The sequence below is a fragment of the Monodelphis domestica genome, chromosome 2, assembly GCF_027887165.1.
Source record: "Monodelphis domestica isolate mMonDom1 chromosome 2, mMonDom1.pri, whole genome shotgun sequence".
Classification (NCBI taxonomy): Eukaryota; Metazoa; Chordata; class Mammalia; order Didelphimorphia; family Didelphidae; genus Monodelphis; species Monodelphis domestica.
The window spans coordinates 195,063,317-195,088,689 of NC_077228.1; the positions used below are offsets into that span (position 1 = coordinate 195,063,317).

Genomic DNA, 25,373 nt, shown 5'->3' on the forward strand with positions numbered 1-25,373 from the left:
GGGACCCCTGATAGAAGAGATCATCCCTTCCAACATGGGATAGAGGAGGAGATTCAGGCTAGGTCACACACTGAGTGAGTTGGTCATAGAGTTAGAATCAGAACTCCAGGGCTCCTAATCTAGTGTGTTTTGGCTATCTGCTCTCTCCATAGATTTTGGTTCCTTTAGAGAGGGAAATATGGTTTGTATTTTTGGTGGAGGATGTGGAATGGGAAAAGAGGAAAGAGAGTTGGAATATTCACTCATTCCTTCTATCTTAGAATCAATACTGAGTATTGGTTACAAGGCAGAAGAATGGTAAGGACTAGGCAATTGGGATTATGTGACTTGCCCAGGGTCACAGACCTAGGAAGTATCTGAAGTCAGATTTGAACCCAGGACCTCCTGTCCTTAAGCCGGGTTCTCTATCCACTGAGCCTCCTAGTTGCCCTTTGGTGATTGTCTTTTACTCAGCATGGTATAGTGTAATGAATGCTAGCTTTGGAATCAGAACACCTCATACCAAATCCTGATTTTATGTGCATGACCTTTTTGGGGGTTGCTCCAACTTTCTGAAACATCTATTTTCTCATTGGTAAAATGGGGATAGCACCTGTGATCCTACAAGACTATAAAACCTCCCTGACTCTAGGTGAAGAATAGGACAGAAATGTCAAGTTGTTTCCCCTCAATCTCCATTATGATATCTATAGTGGAGCAAAAATCCATTTAATTGGTCTGAGTGGGAGAGGACAGCTCCCTCCAGACTTCCTTCCATGATCTCTTCTCTCCATTCTTTCACTCCCCCACTGCACCACTCTATACTTCAACCATCCCATAAGCCAAGAGACTGACGATGCCATAGCGTGAGAGAATGTTTATTTTGAGTTGGCCATGGGATAGATGGTAGGGTGGAAGGCAGGTAGGGGTAGGACAGGAGTGGTGAATACTAGGAGAGCTAGACCCTTTCCTCAGCACTGCGGCGTCCAAAATCCATCCAGCCATATGCCTCATCCTCTTCCAGCCATGGCCCTTGCTTCTTGGTCAGATCTGGTGGTAGGAGAGAAGGGATATTTGGAGAAATAAGAGAACTAAGGGCAGAGGGGATGAATTGGAGTAGAGGAGGCAGCCTATGTTCTTAAGCCTCAGGCCTGAATTCCCAGATTAACATACTGGACTTGAAGTCAGAAAGATCTGAGACAAGTCAATCCCTCTAGACCTCAGTTTCCTAATGTGTAGAAAGAGGGGGTGGTATGTGGCCTTTCTAGTTGTTTTTTTTTAAACCCCTACCTTTGTCTTAGAATCAATGCTTTGTATTGGTTCCAAGGCAGAAGTAGATTAAGGGGGGCAGCTAGGTGGCTCAGTGGATTGAGAGCCAGGCCTAGAGATGGGAGGTTCTAGGTTCAAATCTGGCCTCAAACACTTCCCAGCTGTGTGACCCTGGGCAAGTCACTTGATCCCCATTGCCTAGCCCTTACCACTCTTCTGCCTTGGAGCCAATACACAGTATTGACTCCAAGATGGAAGGTAAGGGTTTTAAAAAAAAAAAAGAAGTAGAGTAAGAACTAAGGAATGGAGGTTAAATGACTTATCCAGGGTCACACAGCTAGGAAGTGTCTGAGGTCAAATTTGAACCTAGGACCTCCCATCTCTAAGCCTGGCTCTCAATCCACTGAGCCACCGAGCTGCCCCCCTCTTCCGGTCTAAATTCATGATTTTGAGCTCTGGTGTTTGTTTCCTCATCCTTAATCAGCTAGTGGGGAGGCTTTGGCAATTCCTACCTGCTGTGAGGTAAGGAAGGTCCTGAGGGCCGAGTTGTCTTCGGTGGTGGGAAGGAGAACCCAGAAAAGCCGGCCATCTCAGGCCCTGGCTCCTACTGGCCTCAGAGCCTGGAGGAGTGTCCTGGAACAGGGCTTTGGGCTTTGGGGAGGCTTCAGAGAAGACAGCCAGAACCAGAGTAGAGATCAGCACGCATCCCAACAGCTTCAGCATCCTGTCTGCAAAGGGTATATAAACTGATGCAAGAGGAAAGACCTGCCCATTGGAGAGCTCCTTTGCCCTCCACCAAGAGGGCTCCTTTTCTCCTGCTTCTCACAGTCAGAGGATCATAGAGTTTAGCACTAGGAAGGACCTTAGACATCATCCCACACCCATCACATTTCATAGAGGACTACAGAGGGAGTGGATAAATAGTAGGCAGCAGCAGCACTCTCATTTGAAAGCCAGGAATTGCCCCAATCCAGGACTTTGTCCATTACACTAAATGAATGGAAACTACCAGTTTTCCCTAGAGACATTCTCATAGTCCTCTTCCTCTAGTACCTGCCAATATACTGCCCTTGTTGAACCAAGGAGGCTCCCAGCTCTTACTTTTCTCAGAGCAACTGACAACTAAATAGCTAGCAGAATGCCCTAGAAGAGGGAACCTCTTGGGCTTTTTGCCTTGGGAATTGTGGAATCTATAGTACTTCCTCCCAGCCCTACCACTATTAGGACTTCAGTCATATCTCTCGGCCACCTTAAGGGGGCAACTATGTGGCTCAGTGGATTGAGAGCCAGGCCTAGAGATGGGAGGTGTTGGGTTCAAATCTGACCTCAGACTTTCTAACTATGTGACCCTGGACAAATAATTTCATCCCCATGCCCTAGCCCTGGCTGCTCTTCTGCCTTGGAACCTAACATTGCCTTAAGAAGGATGGTAAGAGTTTTTTAAAAAAGAAGTCTTAGAGCAACGACAGGATCCAGTCCAGCCCATCTTTGAGGATGTGGCCCAGAGTCACTATTCTGATGTAAAATGGTGTAGGATGCTGGTGGTGGGATCCTTCCTGTTTATCCCCGTTCAGAGAGGTGTCCTGAGCTACCCTGAAGAGCCTCGGCCCTCCAACTTAGTGTTTGCCACCTCCTGGGTGTGTGCCAGGCTACCTATAGGGTGGATGCCCCTCCCTTACCCGTAACTTTCCCCCTTCCCTGGGTTTCTCACCTGTAGGGCTCCTGAGGAGGGTCTTGGATCGATCGTGGTGGGAATTCTTCAGTGTGTTCTTGGTTGTGATCTGCTCTTGGGGAGAACAAGCTCCCTTTATAGTCCTGAGGCCCCTCCCTCTACCTCCCCTCTTCCATGAGGTCAGAGGAAGGAAAGATGGAGAAGAGATGGGTATGGGGGAGGTGGAGAAGGAGGGGGGCGGTGGAGGCACAGCTGGAAAGCTCACCAACACCCTCCTTTGATGACTGGTTACAGTTTATAATCAGGAACTGCTGTGGACCGCAGGAACAGACCATACTCAACCAGCATTTATTAAACTCCCATTGTGGGCCAGGCAGCATCAGGTTAGGCACTGGAGATGCAAAGACAGAAATGAGAATCCCTGTTCTCAAGGAACTTACATTTTATCTGACCGCAACATAGACAGTCTATTTCTCAGTACCCCAAAACAGAGAGTGAAGGGTCTGGGGTGGGGGCCTAAGGATGAAGGAAAGGAGATTCCTTAGGGATGAGAGGAGGTCTTCTCCCCTTCTCCCCTTGCCTTAGAATGAGATGGTTAGAGCTCTGGGCTTCCTCTTCTTTAGACCAGACCACCCCCAACCCCTGAAGGCAGAGGGATGGATCAGATGGCCAGAGGAAGAAATTTTCCAAAGCCCACATTGTGGGGCTGGTCGTGATGGAGAGAGCAGATATGTATTGATCTTTCTTTCCCTGTTCTCAGGTTTGGCAAATAGAACGTGCATTATTATCAGGGGGCAATGGGCCATGCATTGATAACGTACTTCCTTGCTTGTCCTGTTTACTAACTGAAAGGTGCCTGCTGGACAGTTGCTCAGCATCTCTGTCCAAGCCCCAACCCCAAGGCAGTACATTTCTCTGCCAGCTGTTCCTCTGCACAGGGCCCTTAAACTCTTGTCATTCCCATTTGAAGCTTCTTTCCTTCTTGCTCTTTTGAATTAGATCTGATTCTGTTGGCAAAACCTACCACCATCTTTCGTCTTTGGACTGTTCCTTCTTATCCCTAGCCCATAAGTATGGATGTGATGTGCCCATGTGGTCTCCCCTATTCATCTTTAAGGGAGCTGTACTGGGTGCCTGTCAGGCGGTCCTATAATCTTCTTAATTATTGTCTTCGATAGTGTTCTTGATTGTCATTTTCTTAAGTCTATCTTAACAGTAAGGCCTCGATAATTCCTGGCAATTTAGGAATTTGTGATGACTTGGTCTGCTTTGATTCTTGATGATTGGTTTAGCCATTGGTTTAGCATAATTCTTTCTGACTTTTTCTTCTGGTGCTTGGGAAGAGAATTTTTCACAAAGCAGTGCAAATCCAGGGGGTTTTCCTTGGTCTTTGTACTTCTTAACCTTTCTGCACTGTTAGCCGTGTCCTTTCATACAACCATGTTATTCTTTTGGATGCTCTTTTCTCCTTTGCCTTTTGTGCTAATCTCTCCTAGTTTTCCTCTTACCTGTCAGACTTTTCCTTCTTAGTCTTCTTGAATCTGATTAGTAAATTATTCTAAGCAAAGACTCAAGGAGTTAGGGATTCCTTCAATGCCCCTTTAACTTAGAGTATGAGTCTATCTTTGAAATATTTTTCTCAACCATCCACCCCATTTTTAGTCACATTATCAACCTGAGTGGGTTAGACCCTCATTACTTTTTTTTTTATTTTTTTAAACTCTTCTGTCTTAGAATTGATCAGGTCCAAGGCAGAAGAGTGGTATGGGTTAGGCAATTGAGGTTCAGTGACTTGCCCAGGGTCACACAGCTAGGAAGTATCTGAGGCCAGATTTGAACTTAAGTCTTCCCAATTTCAGGCCTGGTATTCTATCCACTAAGCCACCTATTTGGTCCTGCAATATCTTTCAATTAGGTCTTCCTATCTAAATTCTTTTCTCACTACCATTCTTTTTTTTTTTATTTGTTCTTATTTAATTATATTATTAATAGTACTATTATTATTCCCTTCTGGTTAGAATTTTTTTTTTAAATTTTAAACATTATTTTATTTGGTCATTTCCAAATATTATTCACTGGAAACAAAGATCATTTTCTTTTCCTCCCCACCGCCCCTCCCACCACCTTTCCCTCTCCCATAGCCGACGCACGATTCCACTGGTTATCACATGTGTTCTTGACTCGAACCCATTTCCCTGTTGTTGGTATTTGCATTAGAGTGTTCATTTAGAGTCTCTCCTCAGTCATATCCCCTCCACCCCTGTAGTCAAGCAGTTGCTTTTCCTTGTTGTTTTTACTCCCACAGTTTATCCTCTGCTTGTGGATAGTATTTTTTAGATCCCTGCAGATTGTTCAGGGACATTGCATTGCCACTAATGGAGAAGTCCATCACCTTCGATTGTACCACAATGTATCAGTCTCTGTGTACAATGTTCTCCTGGTTCTGCTGCTTTCGCTCTGCATCACTTCCTGGAGGTTGTTCCAGTCCCCATGGAATTCCTCTACTTTATTATTCCTTTGAGCACAATAATATTCGATCACCAACATATACCACAATTTGTTCAGCCATTCCCCAATTGAAGGGCATCCCCTCATTTTTCAAATTTTTGCCACCATAAAGAGTGCAGCTATGAATATTCTTGTACAAGTCTTTTTACTTATTGTCTCTTTGGGGTACAAACCCAGCAGTGCTATGGCTGGGTCATAAGGTAGGCAGTCTTTTATTACCCTTTGGGTGTAGTTCCAAATTGCCCTCCAGAATGGTTGGATCAATTCACAACTCTACCAGCAATGAATTAGTGTCCCTACTTTGCCACATTCCCTCCAGCATTCATTACTTTCCATAGCTGTCATGTTAGCCAATCTGCTAGGTGTGAGGTGATACCTCAGAGTTGTTTTGGTTTGTATCTCTCTGATTATAAGAGATGTAGAGCACTTTCTCATGTGCCTATTAATAGTTTTGATTTCTTTATCTGAAAACTTCCTATTCATGTCCCTTGCCCATTTATCAATTGGAGAATGGCTTGGTTTTTTGTACAATTGATTTAGTTCTTTGTAAATTTGAGCAATTAAACCTTTGTCAGAGGTTTTTATGAAGATTGTTTCCCAATTTGTTGCTGCCCTTCTGATTTTGGTTACATTGGTTTTGTTTGTACAAAAACTTTTTAATTTGATGTATTCCAGATTATTTATTTTGCATTTTGTAACTCTTTCTAAGTCTTGCTTGGTTTTGAAGTTTTTCCCTTCCCAAAGATCTGACATGTATGCTATTCTGTGTTTGCCTAATTTTCTTATAGTTTCCTTCTTTATGTTCAAGTCATTCACCCATTTAGAATTTATCTTGGTGTAGGGTGTGAGGTGTTGATCTAAACCTAATCTTTCCCACACTGTCCTCCAATTTCCCAGCAGTTTTTATGAAATAGTGGATTTTTGTCCCAAAAGCTGGGATCTTTGGGTTTGTCATATACTGTCTTGCTGAGGTCGCTTGCCCCCAGTCTATTCCACTGATCCTCCTTTCTGTCTCTTAGCCAGTACCAAATTGTTATGATGACTGCTGCTTTATAATATAGTCTGAGATCTGGGACTGCAAGGCCCCCCTCCTTTGTATTTTTTTTTCATTATTTCCCTGGAAATCCTTGATCTTTTGTTCTTCCAAATGAACTTTGTTATGGTTTTTTCTAAATCAGTAAAAAAAAAATTTTGGAAGTTCCATGGGTATGGCACTGAATAGATAGATGAGTTTGGGTAGGATGGTCATTTTTATTATATTGGCTCCTCCTACCCATGAGCAGTTAATGTTCTTCCAATTGTTCAAGTCTAATTTTAGTTGTGTGGAAAGTGTTTTGTAGTTGTGTTCATATAGTTCCTGTGTTTGTCTCGGGAGATAGATTCCTAAGTATTTTATTTTGTCTAAGGTAATTTTGAATGGGATTTCTCTTTCTAGTTCTTGCTGCTGAGCTGTGTTGGAATTATATAGAAATGCTGATGACTTGTGTGGGTTTATTTTGTATCCTGCAACTTTGCTAAAGTTGTTGATTATTTCGATTAGCTTTTTGGTTGAATCTCTAGGATTCTTAAAGTAGACCATCATGTCATCTGCAAAGAGCAATAATTTGGTCTCCTCCTTGCCTATTTTAATGCCTTCAATTTCTTTTTCTTCTCTAATTGCTACTGCTAGTGTTTCTAGTACAATGTCAAATAATAGAGGTGATAATGGGCATCCTTGTTTCACTCCTGATCTTAATGGGAATGGATTTAGTTTATCCCCATTGCAGATGATATTAGTTGATGATTTTAGATATATACTATTTATTATTTTTAGGAACGACCCTTCTATTCCTATGCTTTCTAGTGTTTTTAGTAGGAATGGATGTTGTATTTTATCAAAGGCTTTTTCTGCATCTATTGAGATAATCATGTGGTTCTTGTTGGTTTGCTTGTTGATGTGGTCAATTATGTGGATAGTTTTCCTAATATTGAACCAGCCCTGCATCCCTGGTATAAATCCTACTTGATCATGGTGGATGACCCTTCTGATCACTTGCTGGAGTCTTTTTGCTAGTATCCTATTTAAGATTTTTGCATCTATATTCATTAGGGAGATTGGTCTATAATTTTCTTTCTCTGTTTTTGGCCTGCCTGGCTTTGGAATTAGTACCATGTTTGTGTCATAAAAGGAATTTGGTAGAACTCCCTCTTTGCTTATTATGTCAAATAGTTTGTATAGTATTGGAGTTAGCTGTTCTTTGAATGTTTGATAGAATTCACTGGTGAATCCGTCAGGCCCTGGGGATTTTTTCTTAGGAAGTTCTTTGATGGCCTGTTGGATTCCTTTTTCTGATATGGGATTATTTAAGAAATCTATTTCTTCTTCTGTTAGTCTAGGCAATTTATATTTTTGTAAATATTCATCCATATCACCTAGGTTGGTATATTTATTGCCATATAGTTGGGCAAAGTAGTTTTTAATGATTGCCTTAATTTCCTCTTCATTGGAGGTGAGATCCCCTTTTCATCCTTGATGCTGTTAATTTGCCTTTCTTCTTTCCTTTTTTTAATTAGATTGACCAGTACTTTGTCTATTTTGTTTGTTTTTTCAAAGTACCAGCTTCTAGTCTTGTTTATTAGCTCAATAGTTCTGTCACTTTCGATTTTATTAATTTCTCCCTTAATTTTTAGGATCTCTAGTTTGGTTTTCTTCTGGGGGTTTTTAATTCGTTAGTTCTCAAGTTTTTTGATTTGCATTTCCAATTCCTTGATCTCTGTCCTCTCTAATTTGTTAATATATGCACTCAGGGATATGAATTTTCCTCTAAGTACTGCCTTGGCTGCATCCCATAAGGTTAGAAAGGATGTCTCGCCATTGTCATTTTCCTCAATGAAATTAATTGTTTCTATGATTTCTTCTCTAACTATCTGATTTTGGAGTATCATATTATTTAATTTCCAATTAATTTTTGATTTGGCTCTCCATGTACCCTTACCGATCAATATTTTTATTGCTTTGTGATCTGAAAAGGCTGCATTTATTATTTCTGCTTTTCTGCATTTGAGTGCCATGTTTCTGTGACCTAGTGTATGATCTATTTTTGTGAATGTGCCATGTGGTGCTGAAAAGAAGGTGTATTCCTTTTTGTCCCTATTTATTTTTCTCCATATGTCTATTAACTCTAATTTTTCTAAGATTTTATTCACCTCTTTTACCTCTTTCTTGTTTATTTTTTGGTTTGATTTATCTAAATTTGATAGTGGTTGGTTCAAGTCTCCCACTAATATGGTTTTATTGTCTATTTCATCCTTCAATTCTCCTAGTTTCTCTATTAAAAATTTGGATGCTATACCATTTGGTGCACACATGTTGATTAGTGACATTTCCTCATTGTCTATAATCCCTTTTAACAGAATATATTTACCTTCCCTATCCCTTTTGATCAGGTCTATTTTTGCTTTGGCTTTGTCTGATATCATGATTGCAACTCCTGCCTTCTTTCTATCAGTTGAGGCCCAAAAGGTCTTACTCCAACCTTTAATTCTAACCTTGTGAGTGTCAACCCGCCTCATATGTGTTTCTTGAAGACAACAAATGGTAGGGTTTTGGGTTCTAATCCAATCTGCTATCTGTCTACATTTTACAGGTGAGTTCATCCCATTCACGTTCAAAGTTATGATTGTCATTTGTGGATTCGCTGGCATTTTGATATCTTCCCCTAGTTCTGACCTTTCTTCTTTAGCTATCTCCTTTTGAACCAGTGATTTACTTTAGGTCAGTCCCTCTAGTCCCCTCCCTTGAGATGCTTCCCTTTCTAGCCCCTCCCTTTTTATGCTCCCTTCCCCTTCCCCCTCTCCTTACCTCCCTTTTTATACTCCCCCCTCCCCCTCCTTAATTTTCCTTTCTTTCTTGCCCTAATGGATAAGATAGAATTCAGGATCCCAGTGGATCTAAATGTTCTTCCCTCTCAGATTTGATTTCACTGAGAGTAAGGTTTAAGTAATTCCACTTCACACCCTCTTCCTCTCCTTCTCATATGAGAGTTCTTCCCCTCTCCTTCCCATGTGTATCTTTATATGGGAAAGATTATTCTATTGAGTCCCCCCCTATTTCTTGAAGTTAATCTTAGTATTATCGACGGTTCCCCCCTCCCTTTTCCTTTCTTTGCCCCCAATTTCCCCAAATCTTCTTAATGCCCCAATCTTTCCCTATGCATGTTTCTTCTAACTACTCTTATGATGCTACAATTTATGAGAGTTACACAAAACATATTCCCCACATATATATATATATATATATATATATATATATATATATATATATATATATATATAATTTGATGTAAATGTAGTCCTTATAGAAGAGAGTTTGACTTAAAGAAGAAGATAAGATTTATCTCCTTTTCCCTTTCTTTCATATTTACCTTTTCATGTTTCTCTTGCTTTCTGTGCTTGGATAGCAAATTTTCCACTAAGTTATGGCCTTTTCTTAGCAAATGCTTGGAAATCTTCTATTTTGTTCAATGCCCATACTTTCCCCTGGAAGTATATAGTCAGTTTTGCTGGGTAGTTGATTCTTGGTTGGAGACCCAGCTCTCTTGCCTACCTAAATATCGTGTTCCCTGCTTTGCGGTCTCTTAGTGTGTTAGCCGCTAAGTCATGTGTGATCCTTATGGGAGCCCCCCTATATCTGAAGCTCCTCTTCTTGGCTTCTTGTAGGATTTTCTCCTTTTCTTGGAAGCTCTTGAATTTGGCAATTACATTCCTAGGGGTTGTCTTTTGGGATTTAGTATAGAGGGTGTTCTATGAACCCTTTCTATTTCTATTTTGCCCCCTTGCTCCAGAACGTGGGGGCAATTTTCTTTTATAATCTCCTATAGAATAATATCGAGTTTATTGTTTATCTCTGGTTTTCCTGGGAGACCAATAATTCAGAGGTTGTCTCTTCTTCCTCTGTTTTCCAAATCTGTGACCTTTTCAGTGAGATCTTTTATGTTTTCTTCTAATTCATTAATTTTTGGGGTTTGCTTTATTGATTCTTGCTGTTTTATGATCTCGCTTTCTTCGAGTTGCTTAATTCTGGTCATTAGGGACTGGTTTTGCTTTTCAGCTTTGTCTGCCCTTCTATTGGATGCTTTGAGCTCTTTTTCCAATTGAGCAGTCTTATCTGTCAGACTGCTGATCTCTTTCTCCCATTTTTCTTTCCAGGTTTCCATCTTTTGGATAAGTTCCAGTTTGAGATCTTCCAGAGCTTGTTGATAGTTTCCATTCTGGGAGGCATGTTCTGATTTTTTTTGGATTTCCTCCTCATTCTCTTCTTTTCCTTGGGTATTTCCACCATAAAAGTTTTCAATAGTCACCTTTTCCCCTTTCTTCCTGGAGGCTTGATTTTGGGCCATGTGAGCCATCCTTTTGGTGGTTTTATTCCCCTTTCCTTTTTGGTCTGGGGTCTGGGTGATATGGGTGGGTTTTCTGTGAATTTAGGTTGCCTCAGACTAGTTCTTCCCAGCCTCCGAGGTTTCTTAGAGTGCTGGGCCCCTGATCACAGCCGAACTGCCCAGGTGTTAAGCTCCACCCAGATGCTCAGCGCAACCGCCCCGAGTACACAGGATTCTCCCATGAAACCTCCCTGAGACGTTTTTTCCTGGCAGTCCCCAGATCCCAAGGACCCTGGAGTGCCCCCCCAGACAGAGACGTTCCCCACTCACTCACTGTCCCAGTGAGCGCTCCGGTAGCTCACTCTGGTTTAGTGGGGGAGGTGGGGGGGAGGGAAGGGTGGCTCAGTTCACGTTTCTATGCAAGCTTTTCCTCCTTCTTATTATAGTGTGGAAATGTTCAAACCCCACGTACCTTTGCCTCTGTGGTGTACTGGGGAGTACTGGGGAGTCCTTCTGTTCCTCCAAAGGTGATTTTTATGCTCCTTTGTTGTAGTCTATTTCTTTCAGTGCTAGGGAGAGGAAGCGTGTGGCTTCTAGATTGTAGCCATGATTACCCGGAAGTCCTCACTACCATTCTTGATAGTGATGAATTCATCCTTCATCTGATCAATGTCACTTCTCTGATCAAATATCTTCATTGACCTCCTATTTCCTTCTAAAAAAATTTAAACTCCCTACCTTAGCCTGACAAGAAAGTCTTTTTGCAATTTGGCATTTTACTACCCATCTAATCTTTTCTCCTCCCCCTTGTCAAATTACCTGACATTTGGTTTTCTACCCTTTATGTTTATTAAAACAAACAAACACCAACAACCTTATCTTCTGCCTTAAGCATTGGTTCAGTAAGAGCTAGGCAATTGGGGTTAAACTCAGGGTCACACAGCTAGGCAGTGTCTCAGGCCATATTTAAATCCAGGTCCTCCTGTCTTCAGAATTGACTCTCTATCCACTGTGCCACCTTACTACTACTGCCTCTTATGTTTATGTTGTTGCTGATTCACTGTTCTTTGCCTGATGAGTCTCTTCTCTTTTTAAAGCCCATTTCAAATACCACCCTTTTCAGGAAGACTTTCTTGTCCTTGTTTTTATAAGGATCTTTCAAACTCCCTCAGATTTCAAATAACATTTGGATCTGCTTGAATGTACTTACCATGTGTGATTGGTATTAGATATCTAGATACCTGTGTTTGTATCTTAGCTCCCTGTCAGACTATAAGCTCCCTGAGGGCAGGATTCATATTTAACCTAGACTTTGTGTATTTCTCAGAGCCTCAGAAACTTCATAGATGTTTCTTAGATCAAATTGAACAATAAAATCTTGTCTGTGAAAAATGAGAGGTGAGGGACATCTGGGTAGCACAGTAGATAGAGTCCCAGACCTGGAGTTGGAAGGACCTGGGTTCAAATTTGACCTCAGATACTTCCTAGCTGTGTGGCCCTGAGAAAGTCATTTCACCCTGATGGCTTAGACTTTGCTGCTCTTCTGTCTTAGAATTCACACTAAGAATGAAGGTGTGAGGAGAATTCAGGGGTGAGGAGAAGCCATATGACTGAGAAATTACTATGGAAAGGACTTCTATTTGGAATTAACATTTTTCCATGAATGCTTCACTTTTTAAAAGGGAAAGTACCAGAATGGTACTCCAAATCTAACCTTTGGCTCCTGGAGGACAGACTCTATTTTTGTCTTTATATCTCTAGCACATGGTAGCCCACATATCTTTTTTTTTTTTAATAAAAATTGATTTTATTACTTGTACCAATGTAGTTCTACGACATCGTTTTAGAAAGTTGTCTAATACATTGAGAGATTAGGTGACTTCCCTCAGGTGACACAGCAATTATAAGTCAGAAATTGGGCTAAAATCTAGGACTTCCTGGCTCTAAGACCAGCTTTCTATCCACTGTGCCATGCAACCCATGGTAGGCTCTTTTGCTGAATGAATGTTGAATGTAATGCCACTCCCACCCTCACATGACTTCAGGCTATCAGCTACTTTGCAAAATGTGTCACCAAGTGGGAACTTGGGTGTGTGTGGCGGGGTAGGGGTATGGAAGAGAGAAGGTAAGAAGAGAATTAAGAGGAAAAGGAGAAAAATGAGTTGATTATCAGTCAGAATAGGGAGAGGAAATACTACCCATTGAAGAACTAAGGCTCATAGGTGTGGTTCTGATTCATTGAGTCCTGAAAATGAGTTTTATAATGGAAGTTAAATGATAGAATCTCAGCTTTGAAAGGATGACCTCAGAAGTCATCTAGTCCAACTCCACCCAAAGTATGAATTCCCTCTACAAGATCTTAGGAAGGTGACTCTTTAATATTTATCTATTTTTACAATCATTTGTTATATCTCTTGCTGCACCCCATGAATTGAAGAAAAATGAAAACCAAAATCCTCATAACAAATATGCATAGTTCAACAAGATAAATTCCACATTTCTATATCCAAAAATGTCTGTTACTTCCTACATTTAAGGCCATTTCTTCTCTAGTCAGAGATAGGTAGCACCCTTCATCTTTAGTTATTTAGATTTGTAGTTATTGCATTGATCAAAGATCTAAAGTCTTCCAAAGTTGTTTTCTTTATAGTAGTATTTATATTGTATAAATTACCCTCCTAGTTCTTTTCCCTTCACTCTGCAGATCATGAGTTCACAGAGGTCCTCCCAGGTTTCTCCCAAATTGCCTATTTTGCCATTTATTTGATTCATCGTAACATTCCATTACATTCATATACATATATTCATTTATTTGTTTAGCCATTTCCCAATAGCTGGGCAGTTCCTTAGTTTTATTACATGTTAATCCAGACTACCTCGATTCCTTGCCATGTGGTATTCCAAATTAACAAGGTTCAGGTCTCCCACTATCTTGGTGTGCAACCTTAGTCAAGATATTTCTTTACCAGTCTCCTTGAATTTTAATTTCCTCATTTGTAAATTGAGGGGGTTGAACTAAAGAACTTCTAAGATCTCTTTTAACCATGATGTCTTATGATTCTATGCCTTGACAGTATTTCATTCATAATTTATAATACCATAATTTATTTAATTTTATTCATTCATAATTCATCCAACTCATCCATTTATTCATCCATCCATCCATCTGTTCATTCATCCATTCATCATCTATCCATCATTAAACTTTAACCTGGAATAGAGAGGAAACCAATGAATTTAGAATCAGATGGCCTGGCTTGGAATCCCAACTCTACTAGTTCACAGCTGGGTGATCCTGGACAAGTCATTTAGTCTCTGAGCCTCAGTTTCTTAATCCAAAAAAAAAATGTGGATATCAATTATTAATGCCATCTACTTTGTATGGTTATTGTGAAAATCAAATGAGATGATGTCTGAAAAATTGGACTAGATGTTGGAGTTGGACTAGATGGCTTCTGAGGTTATCCTTTCAAAGCTGAGATTCTATCATTTAACTTCCAGTATAAAACTCATTTTCAGGATCCATGTATCAGAACCACACCTATTATAGTGCTACATAAATAAACATTGACTACTGTTAGTATAACATTTAGAGCTGAAAGGTATCTTAGAGAGCCCTCTTCATTTGAAATGAAGGCCTAGAAAGGGAAGTAAGTTGGTCAAGGTCACACAGTTTAACTATCAGAGACTAGATTTGAATCCAGATCTTCGGACTCCAAGTGGAGTACACTTTCCTCTATACTATGCTTTAAATTAAAAAAATTACAAAATACATATGTAGTCGGGGTGATCAGGTAAACCCCCAATAGCAATTATCAAATGTAAACAATGTGTAAGACACTCTTCTATTCTCTCATGGCCTTCATTTCCCCTTTATCACCAAATCATTGCCAGTTCTTCAGTTTAGCTTTGCTTTTGACTTTTCTTTGCTTTGTTTATTTGCTTTGATCCTTTCTGATCCCTGCTCCTGCCCTGGCATGTGGGCACCTGTGACTTTTGCTTTATCATCAGGTCAGCTTGGCATGCTCTTGGGCCACGAGTTGCATTTCCCCCACTGTTGTGTCTTTTCCTCTCCCAAGTTCTGTCTCTGTCTCTGATACCTTTTTCATTCCTAACCTGGATTTTAGATGATCAGTGGTGACTTCAGTGGAGTTTGTGGAAAGAAAAGTGATTTGAAAATGGAAAGCCTAGATTGGTGTCCCTGGCTTGGCCAGCGATGGGCCCTTGACCTGGGGTGTCCAGCCTGGGGGAAGGTGAAGCCTTTTTGTACTCCTGCCCTGCTCAGGCTGCAGCCCGGGGATGAGGCTCAGTTCTGGGCAGCAGAGCAACAAGGAGAGTGAGAGGCCTGCAGTCTATGCTGCATAAGGCTGAAGAGAGAACAGAATCCCTGGAGTTGAGGGAAGGATCATCGAGGAATCAATCATCAAACTTTTATTAAGCATTTCCTATATTCAGGGGCATGAAAATACAAAGACAAAAGGAAAATGAATTCTATAGTGGCAGACAGATACATGCTTATCTTCTTTTCCTTTAAAAAAAAAACAGTTTATGATTGGGGTTGACTTTAAAAGATCACTCTATTGCAAATAGTAATAATATGGAAATGGGTTTTGAACAATGATACATGTAAAACCCAGTGGAATTGCTTGTTGGCTCCAGGGAGGGGGAGGGAAAAAACATGAATCATATAACTGTGGAAAAATATTCTAAATTAATTAATTAAAAATGAAAAAGGGGGGGAAATAAATGTATTTTCCAAGACAAAAAAAAATCCCACATTACTTTCTGTCTTAGTAATATCTCTAAGACACAAGGGCAAGGGCTAGACAAATGGGATTGAGTGACTTGTCCAGGATCACACAACCAAGAAGTGTCTGAGATTTGAACCCAGGTCCTCCTGATCCCAGACTTGGTGCTCTATCCACAGTGCCATCTTTCTGCCCTCTTTCCTTCTTTTTATTATTAACTTGACAAACACATCCATGAAACCATGAATCTTCATCATATCTGTTTTTAAACTATATTTCAGTTTTAATATGGTAGCTCCAACACTGCCCTTCTTCTTGGCATTCCCTTTTAAGTTTCCTCCTGCTCTTTTCTGTGTACCCTTTAAATGATTTACTGACATTCTTTTCATCTTTTAATTTAGTATGTTTCAGTATTCTCTCCCTCCTCCCCCAAAAGACCTCCCTTGTAAGTGATTAAAAATAGTTATAGAGTACAAATCCACACACTGGTTGTGTATGAAAATGTAGGTTTCTGTTTCAGCTTTAACAGCCCACACTGATGTGACCTTTTGTGAATTTAGTGCTTATTAACAGTTGCCCATTGGAACTGTTTTTTCCCCCTTCAGCTCTGTAGTGTAAGAATAGCTTTTCTTTTGAAGATGTGAATGAAGTGTGCATGTGCATAGACTGTTGAATTCACTTTTGTGCCATTTTTGTAAATATAATAGTTTTGCACAACCAAAAAAAAAATGTAGATTTCATCTTTGTCAAGAAGTAGAAATCCTGGGGGCAGCTAGGTGGCTGAGTGGATTGGGAGCCAGGCCCAGAGATGGGAGAGACTTCCTAGCTGTGTGACCCTGGGCAAGTCACTTAACCCCCATTGCCTAGCCCTTACCACTCTTCTGCCTTGGAAACAGTATTGATTTTAAGATGGATGTTGAGGGTTTAAAAAAAGAAGTGGAAGCCCAAGATTCATCATTAGTTTTCAGGAGAATTGATTGGCCTCTGCATTTAGTAGAATTTTTAAATTCTTTCCCAGCAATTTACCTTCACAATGTTGTAGTCATTATATAGGATCCCTTCCTTTTTTTTTCCTTTTTCTCTTTGGAAGCAAGTTTATAAATATATTGAATGTTTCATGAAAGTCACTTGAAAATCCATTTGTTTTTTCCTCCTTTCTTTGGGAATTCCTTTATGACATGCACAATTTCCTCTTCTGAGATGGTTATTTAAAATCTTTATTTTCTTTTTCTGCTAATCTGTCTATTTCATGGTTTTGTAACTATTTGCTCATTTCAACTAAGTTATCAGTTTTATTGACATATAATTAGGCATAATAATGTATAGTAATTTATTTTCTCTTTATTTGTTGTGAATTCTCCTTTTTCACTTTTCATATTGGTGATTTAGTTTACCATTTTTCTCTCTCACAATTTGTTAGTGGACCATATGTTTAAAAAAAAACAGTTCCTTTTGTCTTAACTTTTATTTTCATAATTTCTATTTTTGTTTTGGGCTTGGGGGGTACATTCTAACTTGTTAATTTTTTTCTTTTGTTGATGAAAGTGTTTAGAGAAATGAATTTTCTCCTAAGGGCTTGTTATATTATCTTACTATTGTAGTTTCCTTTGGTGAAATGATCTATGTTTATATTTTTATTTTATTTATACATGTTTATATTTTTAATCCAATAGTTCTTCAAGATTACATTGTCTGAATGCTGGAGGGGATGTGGAAAAGTAGGGACATTAATTCATTGCTGGTGGAGTTGTGAACTGATCCAGCCATTCTGGAGGGCAATTTGGAACTATGCCCAAAGGGCGACAAAAGAATGTCTGCCCTTTGATCCAGCCATAGCACTGCTGGGTTTGTACCCCCAAAGAGATAATAAGGAAAAAAAAGTTGTACAAGAATATTCATAGCTGCGCTCTTTGTGGTGGCCAAAAACTGGAAAACGAGGGGATGCCCATCAATTGGGGAATGGCTGAACACATTGTGGTATATGTTGGTGATGGAGTACTATTGTGCTCAAAGGAATAAGAAAGTGGATGAATTCCATGGGGACTGGAACAACCTCCAGGAAGTGATGCAGAGCAAAAGGAGCAGAACAAGGAGAACATTGTACACAGAGACTGATACACTGTGGTATAATCGAATGTAATGGACTTCTCCATTAGTGGCGGTGTAATGTCCCTGAACAATCTGCAGGGATCTAGGAGAAAAAACACTATTCATAAGCAAAGGATAAACTGTGGGAATAGAAACTCCAAGGAAAAGCAACTGCCTGACTACAGCGGTTGAGGGGACATGACAGAGGAGAGACTCTAAACAAACACTCTAATGCAAATATTAACAACATGGAAATGGGTTCGAATCAAGAACACATGTGACACCCAGTGGAATCACGCGTCGGCTATGGGGGGTAGGGGGTAGGGAAGAAAATGATCTTTGTCTTTAATGAATAATGCTTGGAAATGATCAAATAAAATATTATTAAAAAAAGATTACATTGTCATCTTCATTTAAGCTGGAATCTTTTCTTCAAAGGCACTATATTGATTATAATTTTTATTGTGATGAGGCCAGTAATGGATTTAAAAAAAATATTTATGCTCTTTTGTATTTGTTTATGATGCTTTTATACCCTAGGATAGGACATGGTCAATTTTTTGCAAATATGCCATGTGCAGTTGAAGAATGTGTTTCTTTTTAAAATTCTATTTTAGATCCTTAACTTTTTTTTCATTAGATTTCTTCAGCTTGGCAAGAAGAACACTAAGATCCTTAACTGTTTTCATTTTTCTATCTCTTCCTCTGGGTAATTTGATGAATTTTTTCATCATGGGCACATGTGTATTAGTACTATTTGATTCCCTACGGTGCCTTTAGGCATAATATGATTCCTTGTTCTCTTTTAACCATGTTAAAATGGTACTTATAATCCTTTCCTTAGCTCATGCAGGATTCTGAGTATAAAACCATACTATGAAAAATTGGCATTTATTGAATGCTTTATATATATATATATATATATATATATATATATATATATATATATATACAAAAGTCCCTCCCTTAATGAGCTTCCATTCTACTAGAGTGATAAGACCTGTACAAAGATAAGCAAAAAGAAAATATAGACAATATGCAAGTAATTTTAGGGGAGACGCACTAAACACCAAGGGCCAGGGAATTGGGAAGATTGCTCTGAGATTTAAGGGAAACTTAGAATTTTAAGATATGGTGGTGAATAGGGAGTGTGCTTTTTTTTTTTAATTAAACCCTTACCTTCCATCTTGGAGTCAATACTGTGTATTGGCTCCAAGGCAGAAGAGTGGTAAGGGCTAGGCAATGGGGGTCAAGTGACTTGCCCAGGGTCTCACAGCTGGGAAGTGTCTGAGGCCAGATTTGAACCTAGGACCTCCCATCTCTGGGCCTGACTTTCAATCCACTGAGCTACCCAGTTGCCCCCCCCAGTGTGCTTTTCAAGTAGTGAGGACATCCTGTAGAAGCTGGAATGTTATATAAAAAAAGAAGAAGAAGAAGAAGCAAAATGGACTGTATGGTTGGACTATACAGTCCAGAAAAGGAATGTAAAATAAATCTAAAAAGGAAGGCTGGCAGGCCTGGAGATTGGGAGATCCTGGGTTCAGGTATGGCATCAGGCACTTCTTGTGCAACCCTGAGCAAGTCACTTAATTCTCTTTGCTCAGCCCTTACTGCTCTTCTGACATAGAACTGATACTCAGTATTGATTCTAAGACAGAAAGTAAAGATTAAAAAACAAAACAAAACATTTTTTAAAATAAAAAGGTAGGTTGGAATCAAGTATAAATAGTTATTCTTTTAACTAGTTCATAGTACCAGCTTTTCCTGATCTCACTCAACTCTTCCTGCTCCCTACCAAAAACAAACAAAAAATCCAAAGGGCAAACCAAAGCCCCCTCCCTCCTCCCTCAGCATTTATTTTGAACGTTATTTGTATATGTGCTTCTCCCAGTAGAATGTGAGCTTCTGGGGGAACTGTTTTCACTTTTGTCTTTTGTTTCGATTTCTATCATGTCGGTCAATAATGGGAGATGATGAGGGAACTTGCTGAATTTGAGCCAGTGGAGGCAGGAAGAGAAAGGACTCGAGAGATCTTTTTCAAAGAGTGGCCACCGCCAGATGCCAGTTCATGGGGACTTGGGGCCTCTCTAGGGCTGCCTTCTTCTGCTGGAGGGAATGTTTCATGAAATGGCCCTGGGTGAATTCTTGGGCTATGAGCTGTATTCCATAGACCCATCTGTGTGAGAAGGGAGTGCAGGGAGCCACGTTGCATTGGAGAAGTTGCTGTAGGCAGCAAAGGAGCATCTTTGCCAAATAGGGGCATTCAAAATATCAATAATATGGAAATAGGTCTTGATCAATGACACATGTAAAACCCAGTGCATCAGGTGGGGGGAGGGAAGGGAAAGAACATGAATCTTGTAACCATGAAAAAATATTCTAAGTTAATTAATTAAATAAAAAGTTCAATTTTTTAAAAAATGGGAGCATTCACTCAAATGGATGGTTAAAGGATACCTGGCAGTGATTCTGCTATTTTCTTAAGGAAATCCCATTCCAGTCTTTCCCATTGAGTTGTAGCATCTTGGCCATGTGAAATCGACTTTCTTATACATGTATGGAATCTCAGCATCAGAAGGAATCTATTCCAAACCTTTTTGGAAGCATGAATCCTTTTGAACTTCCCAACCTTTCTGGAAACATTTTTTGGACTTTTATACTACTTTTTTGGACAAATGGTCTCCCCCTGCAATTAGCACTTACACAGGTCCTGCCAGCGGAGGCAACATTATTAGCCTCATTTCTCTTTTGTGTAATAATTTTGGTTGTGGTTGAGTTATTTCAGGTGTAGAGTTGTATCTGACTCTTCGTGATGGCACTTGGGCCTTTCTTGGCAAAGATCCTGGAGTGGTTTGCCATGTCCTTCTCCAGCTTATTTACAGATGAGGAAACTGAGGCAAATAAGGTTAAGTCATTTGCTCAGGGTCACACAGCTAGTGTAAATCTTGAAATCTCTTAGACTTGTGAATGTTAAAAATTTCCCCATCAGGGAATTCTTAATTAGAACAAATTCCCTACTGAGAAACATTTCCCATTTTGATGTGAGAACTCGCCAGGATCAGAAATGGGAGGGCCTCTACTCCACCCGTACTTAAAGACTGCTTTAGGGGAGAAAACTCATTGCTAAACAAAGAAAATACTTGGATCCATGCTTATGGTGGGGCAAGGAGTTCTTTGAGCCAGGCCTGTTTTTAGAATTGATACAATGAGATGCTAGATACCTAAAAGGGTCGGGCAAGTTTTGTCTTAATGAGATTAGTTGACTCAGCTGTGTTTTCACTGGTTCAGACTTACTGATGAAATTAGTCGACACAGCAGCATTTTTTTTCTGACTTACTAAAGAGATTAATCTACTCAGCTGTGAATTCAAAATGGGCTGTCTTTTGGAAAACATCTACAGTGATTGGTAGATATAGGGACTTAGGGGAGGTGACATGGGAGAAAAATCCCTATATAAGAAAAAGCAGGATCTCTTGATAGATATATATTCCTTTTGGAGAATTCCTTTTGGAGGATCTCTGATGAGGACCACTTGGAAAGAATCTCTTGAGAGAGGCCCTGGAGAAGGGAAACTCTTGGAGGACAATCTCTAAGGGAGTCTCCCTGGAGCTCCTCTAAGGGGACTCTGTCCCTCTGGAGGCTCTGGAGAGAGGCCCTTTGGAACAGTCTCTGGCTGGAAGGCTGTCTGGTGAAGCCAGCTGAGATGGAACTGGCCTGGTGTTACTAGAATCCTTGTTTAGTCAGACCTTGTGGTGAGTGTTAAAAAACTGACTTATTTCTCTTTTAAGACTCAGGTCTAGGCCATATTGGCTTGAGGCCCTTCATACTTATTCCTTTCTTACTCTCTCTCTCTTTCTTTGATTACTCATTGTATTGTTAATTAAAATCTCTATAAAACCCAATTGACTTGGGTATTTGAATAATTGGGAATATTTCCCTGGTGACCACCTTATATTTGATTTTAAAACCCAAGACACTGTAGTGAAACATATTTCTGCGGTCAAATTTACTCACCCTCTCTCATATCTATCACAATTTATATCTTCCACTATTTTAATCACTACAGTTTAAGACCTCAACCATTTTAAATCTCACACTAGGAAGTGTCTGAGGAAGGATTTGAACTCAGGAAAATCTTCTCCAGCTTATTTACAGATGAGGAAATTGAGGCAAACAAGGTTAAGTCATTTGCTCAGGGTCACACAGCTAGGAAGTGTCTGAGGAAGGATTTGAACTCAGGAAAATGAACAGGCCCCAAGCTGTATCTATTGTTCCACCTACCTGCCCCTTTCATGTAATAATAGTACTCCATAGGGGGCAGCTGGGTGGCTCAGTGGATTGAGAATTAGGCCTAGAGACGGGAGGACCTAGGTTCAAATCTTAGCCTCAGACACTTCACAGCTGTGTGTGAGCCAATACACACACAGTAAGGGTTTAAAATAATAAAATAATAGTACTTCATGTATATATGCCAATCTATAACATGCCACAACTCTGAGTCTTCTTTTCTCCACACTAAAATATCCCTGACAGTTCTTTCCAATTGAATCCTCACAGAGCATGGATGATAACTGGAGAAAGTCACTTCGCTGCCAGGTTTGTTCTTTTCTTTTTTTGTTATAGACCTGACTTAGAAATAGGTTCTGTTTTTCCTTGTATGGTTTTGGGTTTTCAGTACAAGATTTTATTGTGGATGTATCTGTTAATCCTTTATGTAAGGCTATAAGTAAGGCAGATCCATGAAAGATGTTGTAAGATTAATACTCCAATTAATACTCCAAATACTCCAATTATTATTTTTATAATATTTAACAATAATAACTTGAAGCAAAGGGAAGAATAACTTCAGTAAAGAGAAAGCTTCCCTCAGGGAAGCCCCAACAGCAGCAAACTTATTTCCCAAAATTAAGGCTGCAAAGTCAGGCCGTAAAGGAAAGGGATGCTGGGTAATGTAGTTCAGGGCTATAAAATTTCTATTTACACAATGTAATTCTGTAGAATATCAGTGACAGGGTTAGAAAGTGCCTTCCATACATTTTACCCCATTTGAGTTCCCCGCTTGGGAGAGAGGCCTCCTTTCATCCCTATGCTTTACAGGTGAGCAAACCTTGTGACGTCCAGGCAGGTTGGGAAGGACTAGCAGTGGGATTTGAATCTAGGTCTGGCCCCGTTTCTCTCCTCGTGAGACTCCTGGCAGAAGCCATGGGGCATCCTTCCAGGCCCTGAGACCACAGAGTAGGGCATTCCTAGAAACGGGCTGCCATCACTGAGCGGCAACCACTGTCACCCAGGACGTGATGCCTGTCAGCCCCGACCAGTCCTGCAACTTCCTAATCAGTTATTGAGAACAAAATTATGAATGCCTGTTGCTTGGCCAATCATCCAGCCCTTGGCAACCTCAGCTTGGGGGACTGTATGAGGTAGCTGTTTGCGCTATTGGATGCGTCCTGTCAACACTATGACCAACTGCTCCGAGACAGGAAGCTGATTCACACGTTCTGGGTATGGGTGGAAGTCAGTGGGGCACCGAGTCCATTCGTATATACAGCCACAGAAATATTGAAGAAAGAATGACCCCCAGGGGGGAAACTGATGCATAGAAACAAGCAAGACAGTTTTATGCACATATACATACATCTCTCTCTCTGTCTCTCTCTCTCTCTGTCTCTCTCCTTCTGTCTCTCTCTCTTTCTCTCTGTCTCTCTCCCTCTCTCCCCTCTCTCTCTGTCTTTTTCTCCGTTTCTCCCTCTTTCTCTCTGTCTTTCTGTCTCTCTCTCTCTTTCTGTCTGTCTGTCTCTCTCTGTCTCTCCCCCCTCTCTCTCTCCCTCTCCCTCCCTTTCCTTCCTCTCCCACTCTCCCTCCCTCCCTCCTTTCTTCCCTTTCTGTCTCTCTCTCTTTCTCTCTGTCTGTCTCTCTCCCTCTCCCCTCTCTCTCTGTCTCTCTCTGTTTCTCTGTCTCTGTCTCTCTCCCTCTCTCCCCTCTCTCTCTGTCTCTCTCTCTTTCTCTGTGTGTCTCTCTCTCTGTCTCTCTGTCTCTCCCCCTCGCTCTCTCTCTCCCCCTCGCTCTCTCTCTCCCCCTCGCTCTCTCTCTCTCCCTCGCTCTCTCTCTCTCTCTCTCTCTCTCTCTCTCTCTCTCTCTCTCTCTCTCTCTCCCCCTCCCTCCCTCCCTCTCTCTCTTTGTCTCTCTGTCTCTGTCTCTGTCTCTCTTTTTTGGTCAGACGATGCCTTCTCTAGTGCAGAGAGGGAAGGGAGGGAGGGAGAGACTTGGGAACCTTAATGTAACCCCCCAAAGTTCTACCTATTGGAAATTAGGGGGAAGAAAAGCATAGAAGGGCTTCCTATGTGCCAGGCACTGTGCTGAGCATTTCACAAATTTACTCTCTCACATCATCTTCATAATAATCTCGAGAGGTAGGTGTATTATTCATCACCATTGTACAGTTGAGGAAACTGAGGCTGAAAGTGGTTAAGTGACTTGCCTGGGCCTGCTCAGCTGATTTGAATTCAGATCTTCCTGACTCTAGGCCTAGTGTTCTATTTACTTTGCCACCTGGCTTAGGTTTCAGACTTGGTAATGTGGTAGATTTCCCCCAGCTTCTTCTATCCATTTATTCAACCCTTAAAAAATATTTGTTTTGGGGGCAGCTGGGTAGCTCAGTGGATTGAGAGCCAGGCCTAGAGATGGGAGGCCCTGGGTTCAAATCTGCTCTCAAACACTTCCCAGCTGCGTGACCCTGGGCAAGTCACTCGACCCTATTGCCTAGCCCTTACTCCTCTTCTGCTTTGGAAACAATACACAGTATTGACTCCAAGATGGAAGGTAAGGGTTTAAAAATAAATAAATAAATATACCATCCTCTTCCTTCTGTCTAGTAGAGATATGAGTTCAAATGTGACCTCAGACACTTCCAGCAAGTCACTTGACCCCCATTGCCTAGCCCTTACCACTCTTCTGCCTTGGAGCCAATACACAGTATTGACTCCAAGATGGAAGGTAAGGGTTTAAAAAAAAAATGTTTTTCCAGTTAAGCATATTTTTCTCTCCCTACCACTCAACCCTCCCCCCAAATCCCTTGTATCAAATATGCACCCCCAAATTGGCCCTGTTCAAAAATGTATATAATCCACACATTGAATTCATTATCTTTTTGTCAGGGTTCAACTCTTTTTCTTATATGTCCCTTTGAAATCTTCCAAACCTTGCCTTAGTCACAGAATTTCAGAGTTGGCAGGGACCTCAGAAACCCATCTACACTATGTCCTAATTAGTGTGGATAATACTGCCAGCTAAACTGCTTTTGGACTTCTCTGGAACTCCAGAATATCTTCCTTCCCCAGGAAACACTGGGAAATCCCATTGATGTTCTAAGATGGACTCTGCATCTGCCTAGTCCATTCATCAGTACCCACTGCCCATCTGATGGGATGTTAGGCCTGGAAGACAGGGTCTCTATCTTAAAGGGGCAGTTTCCTCCTCATCCCTTTAACCTCTCCCTCTCCCCCTTTTAAGCTTCTTTTTCTCTGTCTTCCCCATTGGATCACTGGAAGCTCCTTGAGGACAGGGACTCTTGTTTCAGCCTTGGGCTTAGCACAGTACCTGACACACAGTAAATAGGCACTTAAAAATGCTTACTGAGAGGTAGCTGTGGGGAAACTTCCTCGAGTATGATCCTGAGCTAGTCACTTAATCCCCGCTGCTCTTGGAAGGTAAGAGTTTTAAAAGTTTATGAACTGACCACATTATTCTAATTTA

At 40.7% G+C, this 25,373-nt stretch overlaps 1 protein-coding gene across 1 annotated transcript; it reads right to left on the minus strand.

Moving 5' to 3' along the window:
• Positions 1–847: 847 nt before the first annotated feature.
• Positions 848–3,033, minus strand: GAST (gastrin). Its single transcript, XM_007482211.2, has 3 exons — positions 2,960–3,033; positions 1,761–1,976; positions 848–1,029 (listed from the first exon to the last, which is right to left on the minus strand). The coding sequence occupies exons 2-3, from the start codon at positions 1,969–1,971 to the stop codon at positions 938–940; spliced, it is 303 nt and encodes a 100-aa protein (XP_007482273.2). The 5' UTR covers positions 1,972–1,976; positions 2,960–3,033; the 3' UTR covers positions 848–937.
• Between the last annotated feature and the right edge of the window lie 22,340 nt (positions 3,034–25,373).